Source organism: Protopterus annectens, chromosome 2.part1, assembly GCF_019279795.1.
Source record: "Protopterus annectens isolate FY-2018-M chromosome 2.part1, PAN1.0, whole genome shotgun sequence".
NCBI lineage: Eukaryota > Metazoa > Chordata > Ceratodontiformes > Protopteridae > Protopterus > Protopterus annectens.
This window is the reverse complement of record NC_056729.1, coordinates 1,619,419,376-1,619,432,701: the sequence shown is the minus strand read 5'-3', so window position 1 is coordinate 1,619,432,701 and position 13,326 is coordinate 1,619,419,376. Positions and strand designations below refer to the sequence as shown.

General features: G+C 41.8%; 1 protein-coding gene across 5 annotated transcripts in view; it reads right to left on the bottom strand.

The window, feature by feature from the left end:
- LOC122794558 (intermediate filament family orphan 2-like) overlaps positions 1 to 13,326 on the bottom strand; it is a 338,280-nt gene that overhangs the window by 103,122 nt on the left and 221,832 nt on the right. The window contains exons 3-5 of one of the 5 annotated variants that reach the window (XM_044063048.1): positions 11,056 to 11,151; positions 8,385 to 8,525; positions 6,201 to 6,373 (exon numbers count right to left, since the gene is read on the bottom strand). In XM_044063048.1, the coding sequence (XP_043918983.1) occupies positions 6,201 to 6,373; positions 8,385 to 8,525; positions 11,056 to 11,151 (410 nt within the window). Of the gene's footprint in view, positions 1 to 6,200; positions 6,374 to 8,384; positions 8,529 to 11,055; positions 11,152 to 13,326 lie in introns of all 5 variants that reach the window. The other 4 variants (XM_044063047.1, XM_044063050.1, XM_044063049.1 and 1 more) reach the window with 4 other exon arrangements.

Here is a 13,326-nt window from a genome sequence, read left to right as displayed (position 1 = left end):
ATGCATGGATCTCACCATACCCAATAGAACCAAGATGCTCTCCTTCAAAAAAAAGGAAGCCAATCTGGTGGTCCCCTGCCATAAACAAACTCTACAACAGCAGGAGAAAACTGATGTGGAATCCCAAGACTGGAAAAACTCCCTTATCAACCTCAACAAAAAGTTGTGATCCCTCATCAAATCCTCTAAAGCTAGCTATGAAAACAGAATTGCAGCAGATAGTAAAGACAACCACAAGGCCTTCTATAGTTATGTAAAGAATCTCCACGGCAATACCCAGATTTGCTCTGAGCTACTGCACAATGGCACCTCCTACACTGAGCCAACAGATATTGCCAATTTACTGGCCAACAGATTCAGTGCCAACTTTATCCCCCTCTCCCCCAAAGGACCAATCAATACCAGAAGATTGCCAGACACCCAATATTACTGCTGCAAAGGTTAAAACAGCACTGTCTAAGGCCAAGAATACAGCTTCTATGAGACCTGACAACATCCCTGACTGTGTTGTACATGAACTGCAGAGTAAACTGGCACCTTATCTGTGTGCCTTGTTCAATCACAGCCTCACCTCAGGCTTTGTCCCTACCAAATGATGCACTGCTATAGTCATCCCTCTACATGAAGTAGGAGCAACTACAGACCCTGGGAGCTATCGCCCCATTAGCTTGGCAAGTCTGACATGCAAAGCTATATGGAATGCATCATTATGGACCTAATAAACAAGGATATAGGGAATCTCCAAACTCTGGATCCTGCACAATTTGGTTTTGTGAAGGGTAGATCATGCCTGCTCAACCTGGTCGACTTCTTTCAGTCAGTCACCAGAGCTGTGGATGATGGCAAGGTGGTTCATACAGCCTACCTTGATCTGGCCAAGGCTTTTGATACTATTCCCCACTCAGGAATCATAGAAAAGCTCACTAAGCTAGGCATCAACCCCTATATCACTAGGTGGGTTGCAAACTGGCTCACAGATAGAACCCACAGTGTGAAAGTAGCTGACTCCAAGTCAGACTGCCGACCAGTCACAAGTGGAGTCCCACAGGGTTCAGTCCTGGGTCCTCTCCTGTTTGGTATCTACTTCTCTAAAGTCCAGGCCAACACAAAGTGACTCTGGCTGACAAAGTTTGCAGATGATTGCAAGTTGGGAGCTATTATTAACTTCGCAAGTGATGTTGACTTCCTACAGAAAGGCCTCACTGAGACCAACGACTGGTGTCAGAACCATGACCTTAAGCTGAATGCCAAAAAATGTTTTATTATCCCCTTTAGGGAAAAACCCGGTTCCCATGAATTATCACATCGATAGTAATCCACTGAACACAGAAGGAGTTATAAGAGATCTGGGAACAGAGGTTGATAGTAACCTCTCTTTTGACCACCACATTGCCACTCTGGTCAGAAAGTCCTTCTGTGTGTCACATCTCATTACTAAGGGTTTTGCATCCAGGAAGAAAGAGGTCATTGTCTCCCTCTACTCTTCCCTTATTAGGCCAATCAATCATCGAGTACAGTGCCCCATTTGGCATGTACCTCACTAGACATCTGGAACAACTGGAGAGGCAGCAAATGTACCTCCCAAAGAGGATCCTAGGCATTAAACACTTGTCCTATACGGACAGACTCAAAAACTCCCAACTATTCTCTGTCTCATATCACCTATTTAGAGGCAATCTCTGCTTGACATACAAAGCCATGTCTGACCCAGCTCTGTTAGAAATGCTACATTTAAAGAAATCCCAATCCCTCCACACCACACACTCCAGAGACCTCAACCTCATTACCACAATCAACAGAAGAAGCTGGAGGGACAGGTTCATAACCCAGAGACTGCCCATGCTATGGAATAGACTTCCTATACATGTCAAACAGAGCACCTCACTGGCCCTCTTCGAGAGGAATCTTGATGAGTGGATGGGAAATAAAGTTCACCCTGGGCATCACTCCAGTAGTTTTACTCGACAAACACTGGGAACTAAGGTAGTGTGGCATGATGCCAGGGTAGTCCTATGGGCTAGGCTTGTAAAGGCTCCAGGGCCATTAGCCTAGTACACACCTCTGAACTTATGGAGTCTGGCCAGAGGAAGCATCAGAATGGTGGAAGCCATGAACCCCAGAGCTCTTAGGAACTCCCTGGTTGAAATAGAGGCCAGGGGAAGAAGAATTTGAAAGAAGGAAATGAAAGTTAATACCTTTGGAGGAGGCAGGGATGCCAGCATTCGCACAATTTGAAACCTGCAACCCAGAAAGACATTATCCTGAGAAAAAGTCAGGGAAGACTTGGAAGTATATTGTGAACCCCAGGCTCTGAAGAAGAGATATTGTAAAATGAAGATTTTGCAAAAGGACCTCTGGAGAAGATGCCTTAATCAGCAGGTAGTCCAAATAAGGAAAGATTTGAATCCCTTGAAGCCTGCAAAAGGTAATCACAGGAATGAGACATTTGGTGAACACCCTTGGTGCAGCAGAAAGGTCAAAGGGCAAAGCACAGAACTGAAAATGCCAGGAAGCAACAGAGAAATGCAAAAATCTCCTGAAAAGAAGATGGATTGGAATATGGAGATAAGCATCCTTGAGGTCCTGAGATACCAGGAAGGCCTGAGGGAGCAAGATAGGAAAAGGGGACTGAACCTCTCCCTACACTCTGGAACAGAATCCCAGTCCATGTTAGGCAGAGCCCCTCACTGACTCTAGTCAAGAGAAATCTCGACGAGTGGATGGGAGATCGTAGGTTTACCCCGGGGGTCATCTCTGTGTCACTACTAGACAGAGGCATAGTAAACTAAACCCTAAAAGGGCGTAGTATTCTCATCCTAAGGGGTGGTGTAAGCCACATACACTCTGGCTAGGCTTATAAATGCCTTAGGACAGATAGCCTAGTACGAACCTATGAACCTATGAACCTAAGGGACAACACCTGAAAGGAAGGCACCTTCAGAAAGGGTTCAGATGGGAGAGGTCTAGAACAGGTCTCCAAGTACCTTCTTTTCTAGGCACTAGAAACATTCTTGAATAAATCCATTTCCCCCTTTGGGACACAGGCACATCTTGAATAGTACCCTGAGACAAGAGGTCCTGAAGAACCTCTGGGGAAAAAAAGGAAGCTGTTCCCTCCCATAAAAGGGCAGGAAATCCAGACCATGATGTACCCTTGGACAAATGATTGACAAAACCCAAGAATCCTGGGTGATCCGGAGCCAAACAAGGAGAGAAACAGAAAGGCGAAGAGACAGAGGAATGTAGCTGGGAATGGGTGGATAGTCAGGCAGTACCTGGTTTGTCAGGAAAGGAAGGCTTAAGAATCCCTGCAGTCGGAGTGGCTTTAGCAGGAGGAGTCAGTTTACTATCTTTTTACCTTTAGAAGGAGGGCCAGACTGGCTACAAAAAAAAGGCTGGCTTAGAAGGGTAGTTCCATTGTAATTTAATAACAGAAGAAGACAAGGCATGCTTAAGTTCCTGTAAAGCCTTCCTCTTGTCCTGAATGGACAAATAAACCAGCAGCTGCTTCACCAAACAAAAGAGTATTATCCAAAGGAGCTCCCAGCAACTTAGCCTTAATATCATCAGGCAAAGATTGAAGCTGAAGCCATGAATATCTCCTCAGAACCGAACAAGCAGCAGCAGCCCTTGAAGAGGCATCTGCAGCATCATAACTACATCTAACAGAATGACGAAGTACCTGAGAGGAAGTCCCAAGCAAGGAAAGAGGAGAAGATTTACCCTCAGGGTCTGGAAGATCAGAAAGAACCTGACAGGCCTGAGAAACAAGAGCCAAGACATACCTAGAGATATGGGTCTGATAATTAATAGCCCTAAAAGCTAGGGTAGATGAAGTATAAACTTTCTTACCCAGCCTATCCATGGTCCTACTGTCATTGTCAGAAGACACTAACTTGGATGAAGGAAGCAATTGAGATGGCTTATCAGAGGCTACAGACACCACAGAGGGGCCAGCAGCAGGACATTTCAACAAAAAGGAACAATCCTCAGGCACCCTGTAAAACCTATCAGACTTCCTGGGAGCAGGGGACAGAGAATCCGGCGCTTTAGAGGCAGTGGAAAAAGCATCCAATAAAGCAGGCAAGACAGGAGGAATGGCCACAGGTTTAGGAGATTCCATTTGCAGTAACTCATAGTACCTCTTATGGATATCCGAAACCTGAACACAATCCCACTTAAAAAGTCCATCATCCTAGAGATAGTGTCCCCAAAGGAAATTTCCTCAAAGGGATTATCAAGAGTATGAGAATCCTCCTCCTCAGACATGTACTCTAAAGGAAAAGAATCTGGGCAGAATAAGCAAGGGTGTCATCATCACAATTCACCTCAGAAGAATGGAATTCTCTGGGCCTTTTAGAGGAAGAGACGGACCACGGAGGAGCAGGAATTGTAACCCCTTGAGGAGGCCGCAATGACAGTAAAGCATTAAATAACCCCTGAGTAAAGGCCTGCCACTCACTTTGTGGAGCCTAGAAACATGGTTAGTTTTCTGTTTCTTCTTCAAAGGAACAGCTGTCCTAGAAACCTGAGAAGGCCCAGACTCAGGACAGCATTCCACAATGACAGTAGGAACCTCTTCCCTAAAGAGAAACTGTGGAACCCCACTAGACCCCATGGAAATAGTCAAATGTGGTTCCCTCTGAATGCCGAAAATGGATGCCTGCAAAGCCTCGTCAGACATGCCAGATCCTCACCAACCTCCGACTCAAGACGTGGTAGAAGAATCTGACAAAACAACTAGGTGAGCCTCCAGGTGCATAATAACCTTAGGAAAAACACCCGGCAGAGGCTGGACAGCAAAAGATTCCGATCTTACCTTATATGCATCTTCTTCCCAGACGGCTGACCCTTGAGGTAGGAAGTTCCATCCACAGTACCCACAGCAAGAAGCTTAAGTTGCTGGTTCTCAAGGTACAAAGAAAGGGAAGAAAGCCTACTATGAAGAGCTTTGGAGACAAATGCCTGACAAATTGAACAAGACGTTGAGCAGCACCAAAGCAAAAAAAAAACACTTTTCGTGGCGGTCTTTATGGAGAATCAGTCTCCCACACTGGCATTTACCCTTCCTGGATGAAATTAATCCCAAACAGCACTAAACAAATAGAAACAAGTAACCAGAGACCTAACTGGGTACTTATCTGCAACTGAGAGGACTCCAGTAAACAGGAGTAAGCATAGAAATGCCAACAAACAGAAAAACGTAAAAAAGAAAGACCAGCGGTTAAAACAGTATTCAGACTGGCGGCAGAGAAGTTCTGAGGATGGTATGCCTGAATGTCTCCATTATGCTCTACCTTACACAAGGAGTGAGCAGGTGATGCTCAGCATACCTTAAAGCAATGATAAACTCACGACAGGGAATGCCATTTAGTAAGGAATACTGCAGCAGTGACTGTAAGGACATCCGATGGGCATGGTATGGAAATATTTATAAAAGAAAGACTGCAGCACAACATTCAGTGTGTCATCCTTTGGAAGAGGATGTTAAATTGATGTCTACTCTGCCTGAGTCGGTGGTAACTCAAGTGGATATTAATGATCCGACTACACCTATCGAATAGAGTAGGGTGAAGTTCCCCAATGCTCTGGCTAAATTTCTCTTAGTAGTATAAATAACACCTCCAGTCTCCCTTGAAAAGAGCACCACTAACCGAGTCGGGCAAACTCAGTTAACAATGGATAAATAAACAAAAAAGTAAATGCATACTATTGGGAATACTTTATTTTAGTTCAATCACCAACACTGGTGACCAAATACACTTATGTTTATCACAGTGCTTGATGGTTACTGAGACATTGAAAAAAGCAGGCCAGAATGCAGTACTTGAGTCTATTCAGTTTGACATTTGTGGACAACTAGAACCAGCCACCTTTGCAAACTGCACACATTGCTGTGTTTTATGAAGAATGTAAAGGGCCATGTTTGAAACGGAATGACGACCACAGCAGGTGGCTTCCATGCTACTAGTTATACCTGCTGTTTCCCCACATCTCACAACAAAACAGTCTTCGAATAAAAGACTTTTTTTTTAATTTGTTTCCATCCAGCAAGTTAACAAAGTGGTTATTAGAAGTCTTACAGACATTAACAAACATTACTTCTTCACAACTGGCTCTTTGGTAAATATGGGATCAGAGCTCTGTTATTTCACAAATAATTTCACTTTGTGCAACAAAGAATTTAAGATGCAACTTACCACTGATTATAAACCCGTTTCATCTCGTCCGTAAAGTTTAGGGAGGTACTGACCTCCTCATCAGACAGCTGTAAACCATCACCTTCTTGCTGTGAGTTATCATCATCTGAGGTCAGCTTCCGGTCCTTTTTCTTATTGGCTGTCCCCACCTTAATTGGAGAGAATTGCAATAACTAGAAGGTCGGATGGGTTGCATCGTGCCGACACATGCAAGGACAAGAGAGGAGAGGTCAGAGGTAAGTAAGGTTATTAACAAAATGGAACACATTTAGGCACAGGGTCATTAATGCACATGCAGGCTATAGCATCTGTTACTTAGTGGTAGTACACACATGCAAACTGGTTAGTTATTAAAGCCCATTCTCCCATCCACATATATAAAAATGCGCAAAAAATTCTAAGCGTAAGCAGAATGGAATGGGGTAGGGATGGAAATAGGGCAGATGGTGGACACGGCACACAAACATATTTGGTACATATACAGCAAACAGCTGTTCATGTACTGCAATACAATGTGGAGTTCTGCAACACTTTTGTGAACTATGGCTACCGTTCTTAAAAAAATCCATTTACATTTATCTGTTTTACATTATGCTACCACTACTCAGGTGAGATGACTATTTGCTGAACACATTACACTTTTCATTGTCATTTAGATCACTTTTACCATCACAACCATAAAAATCACATACCTACTGCAAAATAAACATCTTAGATCAACTAAATGCACTTAGTCCCTTTCTCAAAAAGGCCCTACAAGCAAATCCAAAGTCAAACCCTCCTTAAAGAATGTGAGCATATGGTACTGTGGTTGGGTGATCTTGGGTACAGTAGGACTGCACAGCTTATATAATTAAGTATTTTTTCCCCTCACCCTCTCCACTTCCCTCATACAATAGTGCCTACTTTGACTGTTTCACTACATATGTTCCTGAAGTTAGTCACCATTCTTTCGGCTTCCCCAAACAATTGTGGATGGAAAAACACTCACCCTCCAAGTGGTAACACATGGCAGCAACATAACAGAGTGCACTGCTCCTCGCCAGAAGATTGGCATTTCGTCTGCATCAAAAAAATAATTAAACAGCAAGATACATCCTTTCCCTGTCAAAAAAAAAATGCAAGCATGTTCCTCTCTTTGTCCAAAATAAACTACTGCTACCCCAAATCTGGATGAAAAATGAAGATTGCTGGCAAACAATCTAGTTGTCAGAGTAGACGAACAACTAGTTTGTGCATTTTTTAGCCTGTCAGTACCCTCCAAGAATAAGATTTACTGGAGAGGTACTTTAAATCTGCAGTGTTTGTGCAGTAAGAAACAAATGAACTGACAACTGGAAAAAAGCCTCTAAACATATTATTCTACTGAGATGCATTTAAGATCCTCAGCGTCTTGCAGACAGCAACTGAAACACTGGGTGGGTACTGTTAAAAATGTGCCAAAGTTCTATTTAGCTTTATGACTATACTGGGCAGCCCCCCCCCCCCCATTTACCTCCATCCCCATTCGAACAGCATACTTTCCACCTACTTGTCTTCACAAGCAGTTATACCCCTTTCAAATGAGCTCCACAATCCATTCAGCAGTGTGTGAAACCATGAGGCAGCCATAGCAGGGGGTTGGTGATTGGCTTAATGGTTAATGTGTTTATCTCACAAACACAAGATAAGCAGTTTCATTCTCTTGGAAAGCATGACTAGCTTTAAATAGGCTCCCTGTGTCATTCGCCTAGTAATTACCTACAATAAACAGACTGTGGCAATTACTCCTCACTAACCTATATAGTTATAGTGCTTGAATTCTCATCATTCTACTGCCAAAGACAAACAATGCTATTGTATACAAACTATGGTAACCCTTACAAAGAAATACCTCCCCAAGAATGTGAAATTCTACCCACTGCATCTGTAAACCTAAGATGTTTATGTGCACACCAAACATGGGAGACTTGTAATGGATGTGAATGTCAAGAGCCACACAGACCTACAAAAGGACAACACCTGTGAATCACTTCCATAAGCCATATCACACTATTAACACTGCTGCTCACCCACCACCATACACAGAAATTGCAGTGTTGCACTGATTTTCCTTCACAATGTTTGCAGCGTCATGTAATACAGAGAAACCCAAACCTTTCCCAGCTGCAGTACTACTCCCAGCATAAGTACCTATCTAGTCACCTGAAACATTTTGGATACATCCTCAGAGTTCCGCTGCTGTGCCACATCGCAAAGTTTCGCTGTGATGTCAATTCGACGACAGATATCCATATCCACTTTTCTTGCCTTCTCCTGGATTTTTGAGTCCAGGTCAGTCATTTCCTGCTGAAAGAGTAATTCATGCTTTGTTTATGACAAGTGAGACCTCCTGCTGTACTGTACTTCCCAAATGGGAACAGCTGCAACACACTACAATTTAACAGACATGGCATGTGAAATACCACAGTTCTTTTAGACCTCCAAGCAGTCTCCATTTGTCAATATCAAAATTTAGAAAAAGAGATGTATGGGCATGCTTTTAAAGTCACTGACCAGACTTGCTGCTTTAGTGACCACATGGAGGACATGCATATATGCTGGAAGCCTGTGTATCCCTGAAGCTGCTGCTGCCAAGTAGCAGCAGCCAGTACAGTGATCTGCTGTGCAGCATCTAGGTCTATAAGGTGAAAATGCAGACAAACCTACACTAGTGACACTGTTCCATGCACATGTCAGTGCTGCATGCACAACCTAGTGATACTGGTTGCAAAACACTATGTACGACTCTAAATAAGTAGCAATATCCCCTCATTTACAGAATACATGGATTAAGCATGCTGTGCTGTCTTGTTGCCAGCATAACATGATTCCAGAGCCGTAGAAGAGGCTACACGTGCCTGAAACAATCATTACCAAAGAAAAGCATAGCATATGCAGCATACCATCGTTACAACATTTTATGGCTATAAATTTCAAGTTCATAGTCCAGTACATTTTTTCATCATGAGCAATGAGCCACATGAAATAAATGTACAAAAATAAAAGGCAATCTACAAAAATTCAACTGCATGTTACATTTTGCTGAAGTCACTTGCTCAGCATGTGACCCTGAACTTGTTATTCTCCTTATGTAAAATCCAAGCAATCTATAAAGAAAACAGTCAACCACCACCATCAGAAATTAGATGCTTTGCTACAACTGTACTGTACAAGGAATAATCACTAAAGTTCTATAAAACAACAATGGGGTATTACAATGTCTGCACCAGTCAGAGGCTGCAACTGTGCTCGTTTCCCCAGCCCAAAAGGCGAGATGTTAAGATGATCTTAAAATTTACACTGGGGAGGTCACAGACACTATTACACAGTTTGGGAGCCTTTAAACTGGATCTGGGTGAGTACATGGATAAGTACAACACAATAGGTCCACATCAGTCTCGAAGCTTTGGGAGAAGCTACAGCTGAAATGCTGCCCTCAATTCTGGCCCGATATTTGCTGGAGACAACTTTACAATGAAGGGTAGTGGCCACAGAAATTGCTGTTCACTCTCAGAGTAATACTGCTACTACAGGTACTGTTTGGTAAAACAAAGGAAATAATTCATTGGGGACATATAAGGTGCCTCTTGTGAGCACAGTCACAGACAGCTTTTAGTTAAAAAAAAAAAATGTTCCACAAAATTAACTCTGTATTCCAAGAAAAAGTTCTCACTAGCACAGAAATATTACAAAACACACAGGCTAGTAAAAGTCTCTCTTGTTCCTTAAAACCATCTTCAGGAAATGTTAGGACACAGGTGTGTGTGTGTGTGTGTGTGTGTGTGTGTGTGTGTGTGTGTGTGTGTGTGTGTGTGTGTGTTGGGGGGGGTCAAAAGTGGGTAGTTTAATAAAAACAGCTCTGCAAATGCAGCTACAACTATTCTGGGCAGTAGTGCATTTACCTATTTTAAAATCAGTATTGGACTTGGCAGTGACTTTTAAGTCATTCAGTTAGCCACAGTTAACAAAAGACAAGCAAAGCAAAGGGCGGTAAACAGTACACTGCAAGCTGAAAGAACAAGCAGTTGGCATACCTCTAGACTTTGCTAAAACAGATGGACAAATGACAGGCTGCAATTACATTAAGGAAAGCAGTGAACTGCAGTACAAAGCAATACAGAAGGAAACCATCTATTTTGACGTATAACTAGTTATTAGTCAAGCTACAAGAGTAGTGAGTGTCTAGAAAAGCATTGCTTCCACTTGCAGTATGCAGGGAAGGTCTTTGTTATAATTACGTGGGCTTGGTTTGTGGATTAGTCAGTTATTTTATAAGAAACTTTATCAAAACATTACCTTTTGTCATCTATGTTTTCTCTTCACAAAATATTTTTTGTTTTTAAAAAAACATACCGATGCAACATGGTGTCTGATGTCATTTACAGGACAGAACACCCAGTAAAAGGAAACTGATACCAAAAAAGAAAGATGACGGAGTTAAAAAACTGGTGCCACTGAAATGGCAACTAGTACTGTGACACAGAATATTTGGTAAGAATAACCCAAAGTCAAAATAAACTACTAGAAAAAAATTAAGTCATCCATCTAAACCATTGATTTCAGAGTAGGACTGTAAGTGAAAGCACTTCCAGAGGGCAGTACTGCCCCTGCGGACTGCAGCATTTAATCAGTCCATTAAATGATCCCACATTAAGTATCAACCCAACACTAAACTTAACCCATATTAACCAATCTAAGCTTAACACCCAACATGAGTCAAGGCAAGAGGTTACATGCCTGCCGACTCTGAAACGGATGTACATCAAACAGCCCAAGCTAAGCTATCCCTCATAAAATCATGAAAGAGAGAGCACCGCTCTATAATAATACTTACATCACTCAAGAGGCCCTTATACAATATTAGTTCAGTTTTAAGGCGCTCAATCTTTTCGTCCAGCTCCTGCCTGACAGAGTTAGCCACCTGGGCTTCCTGAAAAAGAAAATGCATAACATTTATTTTTTTCCAGATTTTTTTTTTTAATTCTATTCCATCTTCTCATTTATACAGTCATAAGAACTAAGCTAATAATCTGCATTATATTATTTTAATTCAGTTGACCTATAGCCCTTCAAAGAAAAACATTGTTGAAACACAGGCATACATTTTGCACTTTTAACAGACCTCTTACAAATACAAGGTTTGGGTACTCCCTATGACATTAAATATATGACAACTCCACCTGCTGGAACAATAAAAACATTAGGACCACTCAGAAAAACAGAGCTCTCCCATAATGCACTGCCAAGGTAGAAGAATCAAATTGTGTACTAAACAAGAACGACCAAAGAAAAAGGAAAAAGGGATGTGGAAGGCAGCAAACTTTCTTCACCCAGAACTCTTCTCACAGACTAACTCATAGTGAGTATCCATAATTTTTATAACTTGTACAGAAGAGCTTAACTGTACAAACATTTCAGATAAAGCCTGCAGCAGAAGCAGTCAGTCAGTCCTCTGGAAACATATCCTTGATAACTGTGGCCCCAAAGTATACTCACCTCTCTGATTTCACAGAACATCTTTGATTTTACCTCTTAGTTTTGCTCTGTGCCTCATAACATTTTGATTTTCTCGTAAATCATCGACGATTACAGTCAATAAAACCAGACAGAGTTTTGCACTTCTTGCTGTTCACAAAATGCATGTTAATGGAAAATCACTGTCATATTAACTTCAGTGAAATAGAGCAATGTTTAAAATTTGTCTCTGACTTTGGCCCTTTGATGGCCATTTTTGCCTTTGTCCATGATTCTTGATGAAAAAGATGTTGACAGGTATGTAAAAGACCTAGACCAACTTCACATCCAACTTGTAATATGTGGCAAAGGCATTCAGGGCAACACTATAGCAGGCACACAAAGACAATATTTGGACAGGCGTTGTTCAGAAACGACTTTGCCTTTTCACACTTTAGCGAAAGGGACAAATTGTTGATCACCTTTCCCCTGGTCCCTTCCAGATTGTAACTAAGCTACTTAATAGCATCCACACAGTGAAGTGGATATTCTCCTAGACTACAGCATCGTTATGAAGAAACCTAATAAATGATCTGACTAGTTTAAATTAATCTCCACAGCTACCTTAGTAATGAACCGAGGACAAGTTCAGTAAAAAAAAAAAAAAAAAAAAAAAAAAAAATTCTTTGCAAAAGATCAGATGTGGAAACTGACCAAATGACTACCCTAAACAGACCCCCATAGCTATCTTAAATTGGCCTCCATACCTACTTTAGAAATAAATATATGACTTGACATATAATTAAAACCTGATCTTTGCAAAGGATCAACTATGGTAGAATCACAAATAAGGTTTTGAAAACTCGGAAATTTCCCATAATTAACTAAATCCCACAGGAAATAATGACAAGCACTTTGACTCTGCTATAGCAGCAGGATCAAAAGGAGGGAGTATGCTTTTCTACCACAAAATCACAAGGTGGAAAAGGGTCCCTAGCTGGTGGACAAAGAAGAAATGTACTATGGAATAAGGCCATGCAGACCTTAAGAGCTGTTATGGCGTTGGAGTGCTTGTCTACATGAAAGTAGTTGGGCACAGCAGGTATATGGATTCTGATGCAAGAATAGCAAAGGCTGGCATCTAAAAGCTATGAAAGCTACTGAGTGACATGACATGGGTGAAGAAAAGAGTACACATCTTTTGCAACAGCCCAAATTGAAAATCATTTCCATTTGTCCCTTCAAGTCTTCTGAGTGGAACGACTGCAAAGATGTAACAATTAGAACCATCCTAATGTAAATATTCAGCCTTAATCACTAATGGAAATGAAGACAACCCTTCTGTCAAGTCTTAAGAGAGTGCAAGTATGAGCGAGCTTTCCTGGAAGGGTAAACCAAAATGTACTTGGTATAAGGGAGTAGAAAAGTACAGTTGTGTACACAACATAAATGTAGATGTTCAAGTGTATTCACTGTTGCAATCATCACACTTGGGTTATCCTGCCAGGGATAGCCCTCATTCAGCCCGAATACAAAGGCTTAGTATTTCTGTGTCAGTTACTGTTGCTCCAGGACTGACGTCAGGTCGTCAGTGATATAAAATCAGGCAGCCAACGTCATTACATCAGTTTCTCTTGCCCTGTCAGGAGCC